Source organism: Carlito syrichta, unplaced genomic scaffold, assembly GCF_000164805.1.
Source record: "Carlito syrichta isolate Samal-C Ts95f unplaced genomic scaffold, Tarsius_syrichta-2.0.1 Scaffold304635, whole genome shotgun sequence".
Classification (NCBI taxonomy): Eukaryota; Metazoa; Chordata; class Mammalia; order Primates; family Tarsiidae; genus Carlito; species Carlito syrichta.
Window position 1 is genome coordinate 162,520 of NW_007248731.1, and position 15,675 is coordinate 178,194.

At 35.7% G+C, this 15,675-nt stretch overlaps 2 protein-coding genes across 3 annotated transcripts in view; one reads left to right on the plus strand and one right to left on the minus strand.

The window, feature by feature from the left end:
- ITGB3BP (integrin subunit beta 3 binding protein) overlaps positions 1–2,281 on the minus strand; it is an 81,608-nt gene extending 79,327 nt beyond the window's left edge. Inside the window, exon 1 of the mRNA XM_008060507.1 lies at positions 2,049–2,281. Within this exon, the coding sequence (XP_008058698.1) occupies positions 2,049–2,281 (233 nt within the window). The remainder of the gene's footprint in view (positions 1–2,048) is intronic.
- Positions 2,282–2,511: 230 nt separating this feature from the next.
- EFCAB7 (EF-hand calcium binding domain 7) overlaps positions 2,512–15,675 on the plus strand; it is a 44,325-nt gene continuing 31,161 nt past the window's right edge. Inside the window, exons 1-6 of one of the 2 annotated variants that reach the window (XM_008060499.1) lie at positions 2,512–2,581; positions 4,373–4,560; positions 9,930–10,141; positions 10,772–10,858; positions 11,622–11,817; positions 12,254–12,375. In XM_008060499.1, coding sequence (XP_008058690.1) covers positions 4,374–4,560; positions 9,930–10,141; positions 10,772–10,858; positions 11,622–11,817; positions 12,254–12,375 — 804 coding nt within the window. In that variant the 5' untranslated portion in view covers positions 2,512–2,581; position 4,373. Of the gene's footprint in view, positions 2,582–2,676; positions 2,791–4,372; positions 4,561–9,929; positions 10,142–10,771; positions 10,859–11,621; positions 11,818–12,253; positions 12,376–15,675 lie in introns of those variants that run through there. The other variant, XM_008060500.2, reaches the window with a different exon arrangement.

Genomic DNA, 15,675 nt, shown 5'->3' on the forward strand with positions numbered 1-15,675 from the left:
TCACCTCAGCCTCCCAAAGGCGCGGGATTACAGGCTGAGCCACCGAGCCCGGCTGCAAATGGTACTTTTTAAAGGAAGGTTTTTAAAGAAAAAGGTGGCAGAAGTAAAAAAATAAAATAAAAAGTTATAGAATGGAATTTGATTATTTACAGCAAGATTATAGCAAGAGCTACTAAAAATGTGTTTGTATTTAGTATATGCAAATATAAACACAGTGTAAAATCTACCTATATAGAATGAAACATTTTCAAAGTAGCAACATTATCATTTAATTAATATTTCTTGAGCATATTATAATAACCATGTTATTAATGAGGACACTGAGTAACAATCGAAGGATAACATAACTGGATGCCAAAATCAAGATTCAAATTCTGGTTTGTTCATGATTTTCCCATTTCAAATCCAAAAAAAGTCAAGGCTGCAATCTAGAGAAATGACACTGTCACTAATTTTACAATGTACACAGAAAGAGGAGCAAGTTTGGAAGAGAAGATTGCCTAATGAAACCAAGAGAAGCATTTATCTAATTCATCTGTTTGCACAGTTCCAAAACAGCAGCCAAAGGACCAAAGAGAAAACTATACTTAATGAGGATTTAATTCAAGACAGGTAATCTCTAAATTCTTTAAAAAACATTTTAAGTAGTATGTGACACATACTAATGAATAAATGTAAGATATGCAAGTTATAAATATAAGAAAATAAGCACCCATAAGCCCACCACATAATTTAAGAATTCAACCATTACTAGACCATACAAAAATGGAATCATGTCCTCTGCAGCAACATGGATGCAGCTGGAGTCCATTATTCTAAGAGAATCAATGACGCAGAAACAGAAAACCAAATAATGCATGTTCTCATAAGTGGAAGCTAAAAACTGGGTACATACAAACATAAAGATGGAAACAATAGAGGTGGGGACTAAGCAGACTAAAGGGTGCAGTGAGGACTGGAATTTCAAAACAAGTTTCACTTTTAATAGTTTTTTCATTTCCTTCCCTTCTTTAACAGATGAGGAACATCGTTCAGGAATGAAGTAGTATCAGGAAGTATCACCACTTGTTAAGCAAATACACACCTTTGTTTTCATTGTATTCTTACTCAGGGGTTAACTTGTTACATTATCTTTGTAGCTTTGTTTACATGACAACGGAGTGATTTTTTTGAATGCAACAGTAAAAAGATATAACTTTTTGCCTGGTTCTGGGGAAAGGGAAACCTCCTCAATCATCCATAATTGTTAAGGGTGCAAGTAAAGCATGCATTATTAATATCTGTGTGTAGGACACCATTTTAGGCGATGTGTTTCCTTATGCGTAAAAAGCAGCCCCTACCTCCCAAGATCCTTTAGGATTCGAGGAGAAAATGTAGATACATTGCTTAATTCAGTACCCATATCATAATTAAAGATTCAGTAAATACAGGTTATCATTTCTGCACATCTTTCCACTTTCATGTCAATTCCTATTTGACACAAATGTTTCCCCTGCTGTGTTCCTTTACATTCCACTCAATCCTGAAATTAGCGAAGACGTCTAGAGGCACTACCTACATCAGCCTGAGGACAAGAAGCGGCCAGAGAAGTATTTCACGTTTTAGGTATCCGGTCACGCTCAACTTCTTTAGTGACTTTTTAAGTTTCTATAGGGTAGCAACTATGTTTTATGCATCTTAATATAGGACGGATGAAGGGCAGAAAGAACATATGAACGTCATCTAGTCCAATGCCTGTTCCTCCTATGGTCACTCTCAATAACCAGATGATGAGGGTTGGATGGGAATTTAGAGAGCATGCAGTACACACTTATTTTTATAAGTAAGAAAACAAGTCCACAGTCGATGAGTGACTTGCCCCACGGAGCGCTTAACTGGAATCCGGGAGTCGAGACCCGATCCACGAGTGCGCCCACGAGTTAATACGAACGCACCACGTTTATCCAGGCACCGAAGGGAGTCACAAATTACACAGGCGTGTTTCCACGTTAGGCATCACCCCAACACCGCACACAAAACACAGCCACACCCAGCGAGGAGATACCTACGGCATTTTGAGTTTCGAGGAAGCGCCGCCGCCGCGGGACAAAGCGAGCCACCAACTCCCGCTGAGAACAGAGACCGCCGCAGGAAACCCGGCAGCACGAAAAGCGCGGGCTCGTGGGCGCCGGACGCTGCGCCACACCGCCCGCCGTCCGCCGGAAACGCGTTCCCCGCGATCAAGGATCCGAGCGTGTGCGAGGAAAGGGGGAGGTGGGGGAGTCTTGTCCCGGGGCGGCATCCCGTCCCTGTTGGGTGCCACGCGGGACCCTCGCTCACGACGGCGGCCACAGCAGCCCCACGGCAGAGGAGCCGCAGGGCCCTCTCGATTCGCTCGGGATCAAAAATTTCCTCTATTTCTAGCCGGATCCTTTGGGGCGGTGCTCCGCCTGTTATTTCCGGTGGCGTCGAGGCGCGGTTGCCGTGGCAACTAGAGGACGGCCGATGGCGGGCCGGCGGGGGCGGCGGCGGCCGCGGCCGCGAGTGGCCCGCGCCCCCGGGGAGAATTGGCTGCGCTTCCTCGATTGAGAGCTGGAATTAGGTAGCCGACGGCTCTCATCTCTGTCTCTGTCACTTCACTCGCCCGTCCCTCCGCGGGCGGCTTCCTCCTCTCCCCCTGTGGCTCTTACTCCTCTGCCCTGACCGGGCGTCCGCGTAGTCCCGGAAAGGTCCTCCCGGTGCCGTTTTATTTCCAGAGGAACGCCAGAACTGAGGGACGTGGCCGAGATGGCCCGTGGACGTCTTCGCCGGGTAGGAGGAGCGGCGGCCGCGTGGATCTGTTTCCACGTGGCCCTTCGGAAGCCGCCGGCGCGTGCGAACTGTTTATTTTTCTTGCTGTTGTGCGGCGGGTTATTTATGGCGCCGTTTGCTGCTGCGACTGGCTCTCCAGGCCCGGTCTCGGTCTCGGGCTGGAGTTTTAAATGGAGGAGGTTTCCAAGCCTGAGGGGTGCCGTCTTGTGTTTATGGACGCTTCGGTGTAGGCTCTCGTGGCAGAAAAAAGGGAAAGGGTCGAATCCTGGTACATTTCTGTCTTGGGATTTGCACGTGAGGGAGGCACCTTATTGGGGAGAAAAATAGTATTTAAAGATGAGCCTGAAAAAATACTTGCATGCAAACATTGCCTACGGAAAAGTGGACGTCCGTGCTCCCTTCTTTCATGGAAGGGTTTTCTTTCACATTTGTGAGATGTGAGTTTTAAAACTCGGATGCTTAATTGCGGTGATACCAATTTGCAGTCACCAGACTGTGACGCTGCATCCCTGTGGGGTCCTTCTAAATCTGGTGTAATAGGAAAGTGTCAGGCAGGCGGTCTGTGTATTATAAATAGGGTACTTCATCCATGATAAGCGATTATTATCTTTCTTTCCCAAGTGTAAAAGGCCTATATAATTCAAGAAGGTGCAAGTGATTTGGGCCTCTTGAGTAAGAATCCAATGAGTCCTGAAGGGGACCCTACCTGTGTCATCTCATTGTTGAACTTGAAATATCCAATTTATTAGGTTGGAATGTATTTTTAGAAGTCAGAGCGAGTAAATTAATGTTGGAAGCTGTTAGGCCAGCGGCACAATTTAGTACCTCTTGGTAACCATTGCTCAATAAGCCTTCACCACGTTAACAAAGAAGAAACTGTTGTCAAAATGTACTGCCTTTTGCCACTTACTGCTGGCTGGGTGACATCTCGGCCCCTCAATTTCCTCATCTGTAAAACGGACAACAGGACCTGACCGTGGCAGCAAGGATAAGACAAGATGTATGACAGTTCTTTAAGCTTTCATGAGCAGAGGTGCTATAGAAACCTCAGATATTATTATTAGTAAAGAAACACAGTAAAACTCCATGACAATGCTGTAAGTGGGACTTTAAAGATTCAGTTATTTGAAATGTGGAGCTGCATTATTGAGATGTTAACAAAATGATCTTGTTGATTCAGCAGGGTGTCAATTACCAGTCATATACAAATTCTCCTTTTTGGTGGAAGTCCACCTCATCTATAGTTACTTTAGCTCTTATTATGTGCCAGACAGTGTTCTGTATGCTTCACCTGTATGAACTGATTCAGTCCTCTTAACCACTCTGTGAAAAGTCTTCACCTGAATTTTATTTTGAGAAATGAGACATATGCTTTTCCTTTGTCTTATGATTCTTCTTTCGTTTGATGTTACATCTTTGTTCTTTTGGCTGTTATCACATACTTCAACAATTATATACATAAAATACATAAAAAATTAGAAATCAACTGCCAAAGACTTATTCTACTTTAACACATGAAAATATATCCATACATATATGTATATATATATATACTATAATATTCATGTTTATTTTCTAATAGAATGGCTGTCAGTCCAGGAAGTGATGCAGATCTCCTCAGTCAGAAATCATCGCTTTCAGAGAGTCCTCGAATAAAGAAATTTCCACCAACTGAAGAGGAGATATTTTATATGAATTGTAGAGCTGCCTACTTAACTGTCTTTAAAAGTAGCTTAGAAAATATTATTTCTAAAGATCAACTTTGCCTAGGTAAATTTTTTAATATTTAATTATTTTGCCTTTTTGTTGAAAGTTAATAAATAGGTAAGAAAGATTGGAATTAGAATTACATTGTTGAGTCATACCACTTTCTTAGTGAAGCTTGAGCAGTGGAACTACAGTAAGCTATTATACCTTTTGGTTTTTTGAGTTGAAGTCTCACTCTCTTGCCCAGACTGGAGGGCAGTGGCATGCTCCTGGCCACCGTAACCACCACCTGCTGGGCTCAGACAATCCTTCCACCTCAACCTTGCAAGGAGCTGGAACTACAGGCACGCACCACCATGCCTGGCTCATTTTTAAATTTTTTCTAGAGATGAGATCGCCAAGTTGCCCCGGCTGGTCTTGAACCCATGGCCTCAGGCAGTCCTTTTGCCTCAGCCTCCCAAAGTGCTGGGATTATAGGTGTGAGCCATGGTGCCCGGCCTCTATTTATTTATTTATTTTTAATTAAGTCAGATCTCACTCTGTCACCCAGGCTGGAGTGCAGTGGCACACTAACTGCCACCAAATCCTTGACCCGCTGGGCTTAGGCAATCCTTCCACCTCAGCCTTTCAAGTAGCTGGAACTACAGGTGTGCACCACCACACCTGGCTAATTTTTCTTGATTTGTCGTAGAGACAAGGTCTCACCAAGTTGCCCAGTCTGGTCTCGAACCCCCAGGTCTAGGCAATTCTCTTGCCTACTTATCTACTTATCGAGTACATGTTTTGGCATATTTAATCTTATTCTGAGAAAGTTGTTCTTTTGTAATTAACAGTATATTTTTAACACAGTATTTCTTTGTTACATAGTAACAGGTATATGCTAAGCTGCCACTTGGAAAGAGTTACAAACCCATTGCCTCAGGCACTCCCTAAGTGCTGGGATTACAAGCATGAGCCACTGTACCCAGCCAGTAAGCTATTATAACATTTTATGTGGTTATATATTCTAAGAGCTTCAAAATAAAATTTTCAATGTTTATACAGACTAGATTGATAATTTAAAGCATTCGTCAGTTACTACTTGCTTAAAAATACGTTTAGTTCTCATTTTGGTGAATATTTATAATAGTAGAATTAAAGCACTTTTGGCATCTAAGTTACTAGTCTAAATTTAATCTATAATGGAGAAATGTAAAGGATTTATAAAAATGGGTTGAATGTCTGAAAACGTGAAGGATTGGAAGATAAGTAAAATATTGAAAGAGAATTAAGAGTTCTGGAGTTTTTTATTTTTATTTTTAAAAATTTGTTTGCATTTGTCTTTAATTGCTTCTCTCTATTATCACGTTTTAAAATTCCCCAAAATCACTGACTATAGGCCTTGCTAGGAGTATCAAATGACTTGTAGGTCCTGGAAGAGTGGTAGAGAACAATACTAAACTGGTTATTCATGTCAGTTTCATCAGGGCTAGTAACTTTATTGGTAGAGAAACTGAGTTATTTTGCCAATTTTAGAAAAAGTTTCCTTAAACCAAAACTCTGATATATTTTTGCAGGAATGTCGGATTTGTATGCAGTAAGATCTCTATTTGAAGAAATCCATTTTGGGGAATATGAGAATTGAACAGATTAAAATTTTTTTACTGTCTAAATAAAATATATTATTTGTAAAGTAGTTAAATGTAAATGCATGCCTGAAGCAATTTTTAAAGTCATGTTTAATTTTACTTTGATTTACATAATTTTTAAACTTGTAAAATGTTCTATTTTGCATTTTAAATGTGTTTAATTCACATACATGAAATATATAGGCATAAATTTAATAAATTAAAATCACTTATAATTTACTATGATTTCTAAAATGTCTCAGTTTTTTTTCTTTATTTATTTGAAAATATGTTGAGATAAAGACTTACTAAGTTTAAAAGTTTAACATGCTGTCCATCACTGTGGCATTTAGTTTGTAAATCAATGCATATGTATTACTAAGATGCTATCATTCTTACAAAATGATGTGGGTGGATAACAATGCAGTGTTTTTCTCCTTAGTGTTATACACCTTGGGCTTGTTGGTGGAGTAGTCTTAGTAATAGTGTAATAATTGATTTCAGATTATCTAGCTTTTAAAAAGGAGGAATGTGAACCAGGGCCATCTCTTTCTTACTGCTGTGTCTTTCCTTTATATCCTTCTGCCACAGATGCACATAACGTGTTCTAACATTTCCATTTCAAGGTCAGATAGAGCAGGAGCATTACCACAGCTGTAGAATTCCCTTTTGTCAATTTATAACTAATACAGACTCTACAGTATAGACTCATGCCAGAGCTTAAGGTCAACTCTGGCAAAGATCATTATCTTGGTGTCAACTTATAAACATCTACAATTACATAATATTTTTACTATCATCAAACTTAATGGTGGAATCCAACTAATTCTAAACCTAGAGATTAAAGGCCATTAATAGGAAATAGATTATATCTGCAAAAATATGTCAGTGATTTGGTTTAAGGAAACTTTCTAAAGATGTCAAAATAACGTAGTTTCTCTGCCAACAAAGTTATTAGCCTTGTTGTAAAAATAGATTATATCTACGATCATATCTTAGATATGAGGATATCTACTTATCGAGTACATGTTTTGGCATATTTAATCTTATTCTGAGAAAGTTGTTCTTTTGTAATTAACAGTATATTTTTAACACAGTATTTCTTTGTTACATAGTAACAGGTATATGCTAAGCTGCCACTTGGAAAGAGTTACAAACCCATTTTCTCAAAGATGGACAGAAAATACCATTTTATTTCATATGTACTTTTGACCTTCAAATTACTTCATTTAAGTTCTATTCCCAGCTTTTATTTTTTTCATTTTTTATTTTTTTGAGTCGGAGTCTCACTCTGTTGCCCAGACTGGAGTACAGTGGCCGCTTCGGCCACCGCAGCCTCGACCTGCTGGGCTCTGGTGATCCTCCCGCCTCCGCCTTCCAAGTAGCTGGAACTGCAGGTGCACGCTACCACACCCGGCTGATTTTTTTATTTACTGTAGAGATGAGGTCTCACCAAGTTGCCCAGGTGGGTCTCTAACCCGCGGGCTCAGGCAATTCACTCACCTCGGCCTCCCAAGGCGTGGGATTACAGGCTGAGCCACCGAGCCCGGCCTATTCCCAGCATTTAAAGCGTGGGAATTGACTGGGGTTGGAATCCTAAAACATATATAGCATTTCTCTGATTCTGCTAATAAATTATTTAAGGAGTTATTTATTTACAAACAAAGCAAATACTTATATTTTATTCCTAGGGCAGCATAGTTATCAGTACTTTTGTCTACATTCAAAATTAACCTGTGGAAATAAATTGTATTATCTCCAATGCTATGAATTTCCACAAGAACTTTATAGGCAAATGGAAGATGGCAGTTACTGTAGCTAAAACTTGTGTTAGCTCTGAAAGTCACCTTTAGATTATTTTATTGTTTCTATTTCTGTGCCACCATTTAAGTTATCTAGGTATAATGTATTGGCATAATCTAGGGAAAATTTCTCTTCATCCACAGACTTCTAATATGTTATTAACCGTAAGTCATGACCACAGATAACAATTTTATACTCAGATATGGACTTCCTATTTAGATCATAAAACTTATTTGGAACCAAAAATTTGTATCTGAATAAAAATCACCCTGTATTATGTTTGTGCGCAATAAATGCTCAATATAACTGACTAAAATGTCTTATCTGGTTTCCTTAAGTATATTTCTTTAGTTAAATTGTCTTATATTTGTTAGTGCTTATTGCATTAAATTGTAGAATATCTAGATTATCATTTTTAGTGCTGATTTATACACAGATCTTACAAATTCTCATCTAACATAGTTGGAAATATCTGACAGCAGATTTTATAATAGAATGTGGTAGCATAATTCAGGACAGTTATATCTTTTAAAATTATATTCTTTCTATGGTGCTTAGAAAATTTATCATTGGCTCATTTTAGATAATGTTATGTTTTAACATGCAGAGATTTATTTACAAATTATCAAATTACCTTTATTAAACTGTTCCAAAAAATCTACAATTCCTTTACTATATTTTAGTGTATACAATTCCTTTACTATATTTAGTGTATTTTAGTGTATTTAGTCCATTGTTATCTGTGGTCATATTTTAGTGTAATATATAATATGTAAATATACAAAGCTTTTCTTACATGTGATTCTTTGCCTTTCATAGATATAAGAACATGGTTTAAAATGAAGAATAGTTTGAACATTTTATCTCTGTGGTAGTCTTCTGTCAAAGTATGTTGAAGTTTTTTATTTTTAGCAGTGCTATAACTGCAAATGGATACTTTTTTGCATTTAGAACATGATTAATGCTCTTAAAAGCTTACTACCTAGTAATGAAGAACATTTTTGATATCATGCCTTGTTGACATTAATTTTGTCAAATGAGTGATTTTCTCATTTCATTATGATATCTGGTTTTTAAAAACTGATGCATTGTAATTGTACATATTTAGGGAGTACAGTTTGGGCATTTTGATACATATGTATGTTATGTAACGATCAAGACAAGGTAGTGTATCCATCACTTCATGCATTGATCATTTCTTCGTGGTAAGAATATTCAGAAGCCTCTCTTCTAGCTATTTCATAATATATAATAATTTATTATTAACCATAGTCATCCTACTGTGTAGCAGAACACCAGAACCCATTTCCTACTCTCTAACTGTAATTTTGTACCCTTTTACCAACTGCTTCCCATCTTCCCTTCCCCCAAGTATTTTTGGATCTCTGAAGTACTTAGGGATACACTCCCCAGTTTCTGGTAACCACTGTTTTAGCCTCTGCTTCTATGGTATCAACCTTTTTTTTTAGATTCCCCATGTAAGTGAGATAAGCAGTATTTGTCTTTCTGTATCTAGCTTATTTCACTTAACACGATGTCCTCCAGTTTCATCCATATTGTTGCAAATGACAAGATTTCATTCTTTCTTTTGGCTAAATCGTCATTAAGTATTTGTTGAGTCAGAAAACATAATAATGTATGCTTTTTGTGGTTATCCTATGTCTGCAAAACAAGTGGATGGTTATTTTACATCTTTTTCCTCTGAAATCTCTGAAGTAAATCAGCTATCAGTTTTTAAACCATGTAGGTTGAGAACCAAACTGTTAGAACAGGAAAAAAATCTATTTAATTCTGGCATCAATAATTCGTGATTCTTTAGCGGGTGGCATATATTTTTATTTTTGAAAGTTAAATATACATTGATACCACTAGATAATCAACACCAAAGATAATATTTTGGTATATGTGTAGTATATTTGTTTAATATCATACTATATATGACTTGAAGAAAAAACACTTAAATACACTTAAATACCAATTCCAAATGTTATAGTAACAAATAATGCTTGTTTTATTGGGCAGCTCTTCAGTATGCAGGAAGAAATCCATCCCAAAAGACCATTAATAAGTATTGGACTCCTCAAACTACCAAACTGAATTTTGATGATTTTTGTATAATTGTAAGGAAGGAAAAACCTACTTCAAAAGCAGAACTGCTGAAATCATTTAAGCAATTAGATATAAATGACAATGGCTCTATTTTACACACTGACCTTTATGCATTTCTAACAAAGGTAAGATTTGTGAAAGTGTTTTGTAATGCGCATATTTTGTACAACAGTTTGGAATCTAGCTAACAAAGTTCACATTAAAAATAATTATTTTATTGACAGGTGAAATGAATCACATTCATGTTATTTATAAAGTACTTAGGGATCCTTCTAAATGAAAGGTGCTTTGTAAGTAAAAGATAAAGTATAAAATTGAGCTTAGGTTACGTTACCTTTGTGCTCCTATGCAATTCTTTCCTGCCCAGAACCATTTGAAAATGAGAGATAGGTCGTATGTGATAAGTAAAAAGAAAACAAAGTGTAAATGGCATTTGGAATCCATTCTGTTTCTTGTTATAATTTTAGAAAATTTCATTACTCTAAATTCAATAGCAGTTATTACTGACTGTGACATTCAATTGTTAGAATTGAGTAAACTGAAACTCAGCATACTTTCACAAAATTTAATAAAGTTATGAAATTTTATGTAAGACCCATTCTTGCTTGACATAATGTTCATTGTAATGATTTATAATGGAACCATATATTCAAACTTACTTGTAGAAAAGATTAAAATGTACTTCCACTAGTATCCCTGTGTATAACAAAGTGGTAATCATGTTGCTTTAAAATAAATCTTGTTTTTTTTCCCAGAGAGGTGAGAAGATGACTCAAGAAGAAGTAAATGCCATAATAAATTTGGACGATGTAAATTCTGATGGCAAATTTGACTACATCAAGGTACATAAGCTCATATTGATGTAAATTTGCATTCTATGTAGGAAAAGTATTTTTATTTTATTTTTCTTCAGTTTTATTAAGGTATAATTGACAAAAATTGTATATAGTTATGGTAAGCATGTAATGTTTGATATATGTACACATTATGAAGTGATTAAATTAAACTTAGCATGTCAAAAAAGTATTTTTAAAGAGACACATCTTTTTAATATTGGCAGTGATATCCTTATGTATTGTATAGTCATTGTACTTGAAATTTGAAATCTCTAGTCCCCTAATTGTAATCTGATGACTACATTAAAAATAATATGACCAAGTTAAAATACATATGTGCTATACACAACACACACACACGCACACACACACACACACACACACACACACACACACACACACACACACAACTATAGAGACTTCCTTCAGAAGTGTACCTTTTCTGGTTGGAAGAATCATAAAAATTATTTAGAACAAACGCAAGTCTACACATGTCTTGTAAAAAAATAATCATAAATCACCTCTCCTTGTGTAACATTTTATTTTCACTCAGAGTATGACCTCCTCATTGAATCATGGCTGCATTTCACTAGGTCACTTGAGGCTGGTCAATCTGATTCAAGAAAATAAAATGAGTAACCAAGTTCAGCAGGAAATATATTCCATCTATCAGTCTATCCCTTGCCTACTAATGTGCATTTGCCTTCTCCTCCTCCCAAATGGATGGCTGAATGTTTTACCCACTGGACTACTCTTTTATTTCCTATAGTTTTGTAAATTATATATGACAACCAATGAGCAATGTCTCAAGACTATACTAGAAAAACTGGAGGTTGACGGTAAACTGAGACGTCAGCAGTTTGGAAGCCACACTGAAGAATTCCTTGAAAGGGACTCATCACCAGGACCAAAACCATCACCAAGAACCATTAAGAAAATTGATCAGGAAACATTCTCAAATAAAGGTATTTACTTCTAAACTAAGAATTTCTTGATCAAGAATGATCATATGCAGATAAATTTTTCTTCATCTCAGTTTATCAGTGATAAAACAAGTGAGAATATAACCTTTGTTAGCTACCATTTCTAGACTCTTTTTGCTGGAAAAAATCTATTGAAGTAAAATTTTATTATGGAACTTGATTTGGCTATGCTCATTATATTTTATTAAAACCAAAAATTCAGACTAAAAGTTGGCATTTTGAAGCAAGGAATCTTATTAGTAGCCCATAAATTAGGGACCATTAAAATCTGATAAATATAAAACTGACTTTGTTTTAACAGGAAGAACAAAGAAGCTGAGAATATATAGTAGACCTTTTACACTGCACTGTGTTTAGAAACAAACTGCTACCGACAACTTTTCTTAATGTGAAACCAAATAATCGTTACTTGTTACAGGTAACACCGGGAGTTCTTTACTGTCAACAACAAGAAAGTTCAAAACATCTGTTTCCTTCATAATTACTGTGGGTGCTAACAGTAGCCGAAACTCAAAGTTTACTGAACCAGACTTCATAAAGGTGTAGTATTTTTTAATTAATTGATATGACTTTTTCTGAAAAAGTTTGACATTGTTTACTAAACTATTCAGTATCTACAGAGAACCAGTAAAGTTCATGAAGAAATTCTTTGAGTTTTTTTCTGTGGATTGCATTTCTGTCTGTAAGCCAGTATAATACTTTTAAAGTAGAAATAATAAATATGCATATTATTATAAGGTCGTCAGTTAGAAAATGATGACTGTTAAGTTTTTAAACTTGATGAATGGATTATCTAATTACATATTTTGGCAAGCAAATCTTTTGTTTTGCTTAACAAATACTTTTCATAGGTGCTTCTTACAAATAAATCATTCATTCAATATCAATTCCTATGAGAGAAAGACAACAAAGTCACTTTGCTAAGTCAATATTTGTAGTGCTAATATTGATCTTCTTTCTTTGTTTTCCCTTTCTAGACTCAGCCTTTACTAGTTTTCTTTCAACAGAAAATAATAGCTACAGAAATATAAAACATTAACTGGAAACTGCTAGGATACATTAAAAATGTGCACCTAGAGACCTCTGTAAAAGGGGGAAAAATGGTTATGACCACATACTATAACTGCTGTTAGAAAACTGAACTGATTGTACTCAAGAGCCACATTTTTGTTTCAAATAACAACTCTGTATTTGTTATTGAACTCTGAAGTCCCTTATATCTTTAAATTGCTAGACAGTGACATTTGTTCTATATTAAAATTTTAAAACATTATCTCCAAGGAATTTTGTTCATACTGTTTAGGTATCTACACACCCTAAGCAATTTGGTGTGCATGTCCAACATGTTCACACACAATATTTAGTGTTCCAGCAATATTATTTTCCACCAATGGACACTTTCTGTATTTTGCAACTAAATTAATTGCTAATATAATTAAATTAGTTAAATAATTATGGTTTATCTGATTCAAAAGTGTAAATAACTATGATTTTAGCCAGTGTAAAGAGAGAAATAAACATTAATGTGGATTGCATTAAGTAATGATAAGACTTTTTGTCTGTGTCATTAATTGGGCCCATACCAATATAATTTTAAAAACTCAGTTCAATGAATATTTATGAAGCAGGTTTAATATATATATATGTATGTATACACATATACCAGTTATTTTGCTTAGTTTAAAATATGGGCCTTGAATTTTAAAAAATAGAAAATTTCCTTTGATTATTAACAGTTTGCCAAGGTAAGTATAGCAGAGTATTTTATTTGCTCATTCATTTATTTGACAGCTATTTATTGAATGACTTCTCTGTGCCAAGCAGTGGTCTAGAGGCAAATTAAGAGCTTTGAATAATGAAAGACTTGAGCTCGAATCCTAGCTTTGTCACTTAATAACTGTGCAACCCTTGGTAAGTTAGTCAGCAACTCTTCTGAGTCTCAGTTTTCTTGTCTATAAGTTGGAAATAATTATATTTAGTGCACTTTGGAAAGATTTATATCATGTGTAAAGCATTCAGAACAGTGCCAGGGACATTGTATTTACTTGAATAAATAATAGTATTAATATTATTGCAGAACTAAGAAATGACTGGAGGTCTTTAAGTGGGAATGACTTTATGAATGTATTGATTAAAAATAAGTAAATCTACTATTGTGTATGGAGACCTCAAATTAGAGAGACTAAGAGTTATCCAGGTATAAAGCGTTGATGGCTTGGGCTAGATTAATACCTGAAAGCAGCAAAGGCGGCTCTAGGAGACAATGCCATCTAGTAGGTGGTCTAACAAGAGAATTCTTAAGTTCTGTGTCTGAGACATTAAGAGCAGGGAGTAGTGTGCATGGTAATTGGGCATTAAGTAAAGTTACCAAGAGAGTGTAATGATTAAAAGAAGATAACGTCAATTTTTTAATTCTGCAAGTTTCATATAAAATATATTTGGGGAATATTTGATAGCTCTGGGTATCTTGCCTTTTAGTATCTGTTTCTGATCTTGATATTGCCCACTGCTGCTTACTGTAGCTGGTATTTCTTAGATGAGCTGAAATGATTTTTTTTTTTAAATCTGTGACCCTTTTGTTATCCAGCAGTGTTCAGTTGTTTGTTTGTATTTTCTTTCAAAGTTTTGTTCTGCTAGACAAATTCTAGAACTGTAACATTTGGAGTTATTTTTAAAGATTTCATGCAATTTTATGCATTCCTGTGGTTTTATAACCACTCTGAAAAGTACTTGGTTATGAATATACAGAACAAATTACTAAAAGGATGTTAAATTAATTTTCTTCAAATACTTTAAATCTATTTTAAACAAGTTTGAGTACCTCAATGTCATGCGGAACAGAGATGTATGGAATTGGGATAGAGAAGGAGGGACTTTTCAGAAATTAGAAAATTATTGTAATGGGGTAAGCATAAGCCCTATTTTAAACCATAAATCCACATAATTGGTAAAAGACTTCATTTGCAGGAGGAAAATAAGATCCTTACAGGAACTGCACATGTATTACTTTCTATCAGCCATAATTAGGTACCGTATTACTATTCTGTTTTAATCCTGAATTCTGTCCATTTACTTAGGTTCTGTACTGTTCAAGGAATGTCAAGAATGTTCCCTTGAGGGGGGAATAGATTCAACTTCCTTGCTAAGGCTAGTCATGACTAGAAGTAGAGTAAGCCCTAAGCTGTCAACTCATATATGCCCACATTTATGTTTATACGTAAGTTATGCAACATATGTACACACTGCACACATATATTGTACAGTCTATATATTATGTGTCTATGTGCATATAATATAGCATCTATGTTGTTTACCATATATATGGCATATATATATCTATATGTAATGATACAAATATAAACATTTTAAACTCAAAATTGTTTACCATCTGCTAATTTTTTTGAAAGCTCCATATAATAATGTTGTCATAACAGTTTCTCACATTTTCAAAATGTTGATTTATTCAACATTTCAATTAGGTGGCAATCCATATGAATTTTCCCTTCATAATTCATCTATTTAACCTTTTATTTTTGTGTATAGTTTATAATTCTTTAATAAACAAAAATTCAATAGCTATCTATTTATCTACTTGTCTTATAACACAAAGCAAATAGTTTGTTAATAAGTATGTGACATAAAATGTCTTTATAAAAAACAACAATGATGATGGTGATGTAAATTCCTCCTCTGATTAACTGCGGCAGACTTTCCACTTAATAATTCTTCTTCACCTAAAATTTTTTTTTTTTTTTTTTTAGTTGGAATCTCCCTCTGTCACCCAGACTGGAGTACAGTGGCCGCTCCTGGCTACCGCAACCTCGACCTGCTGGGCTCTGG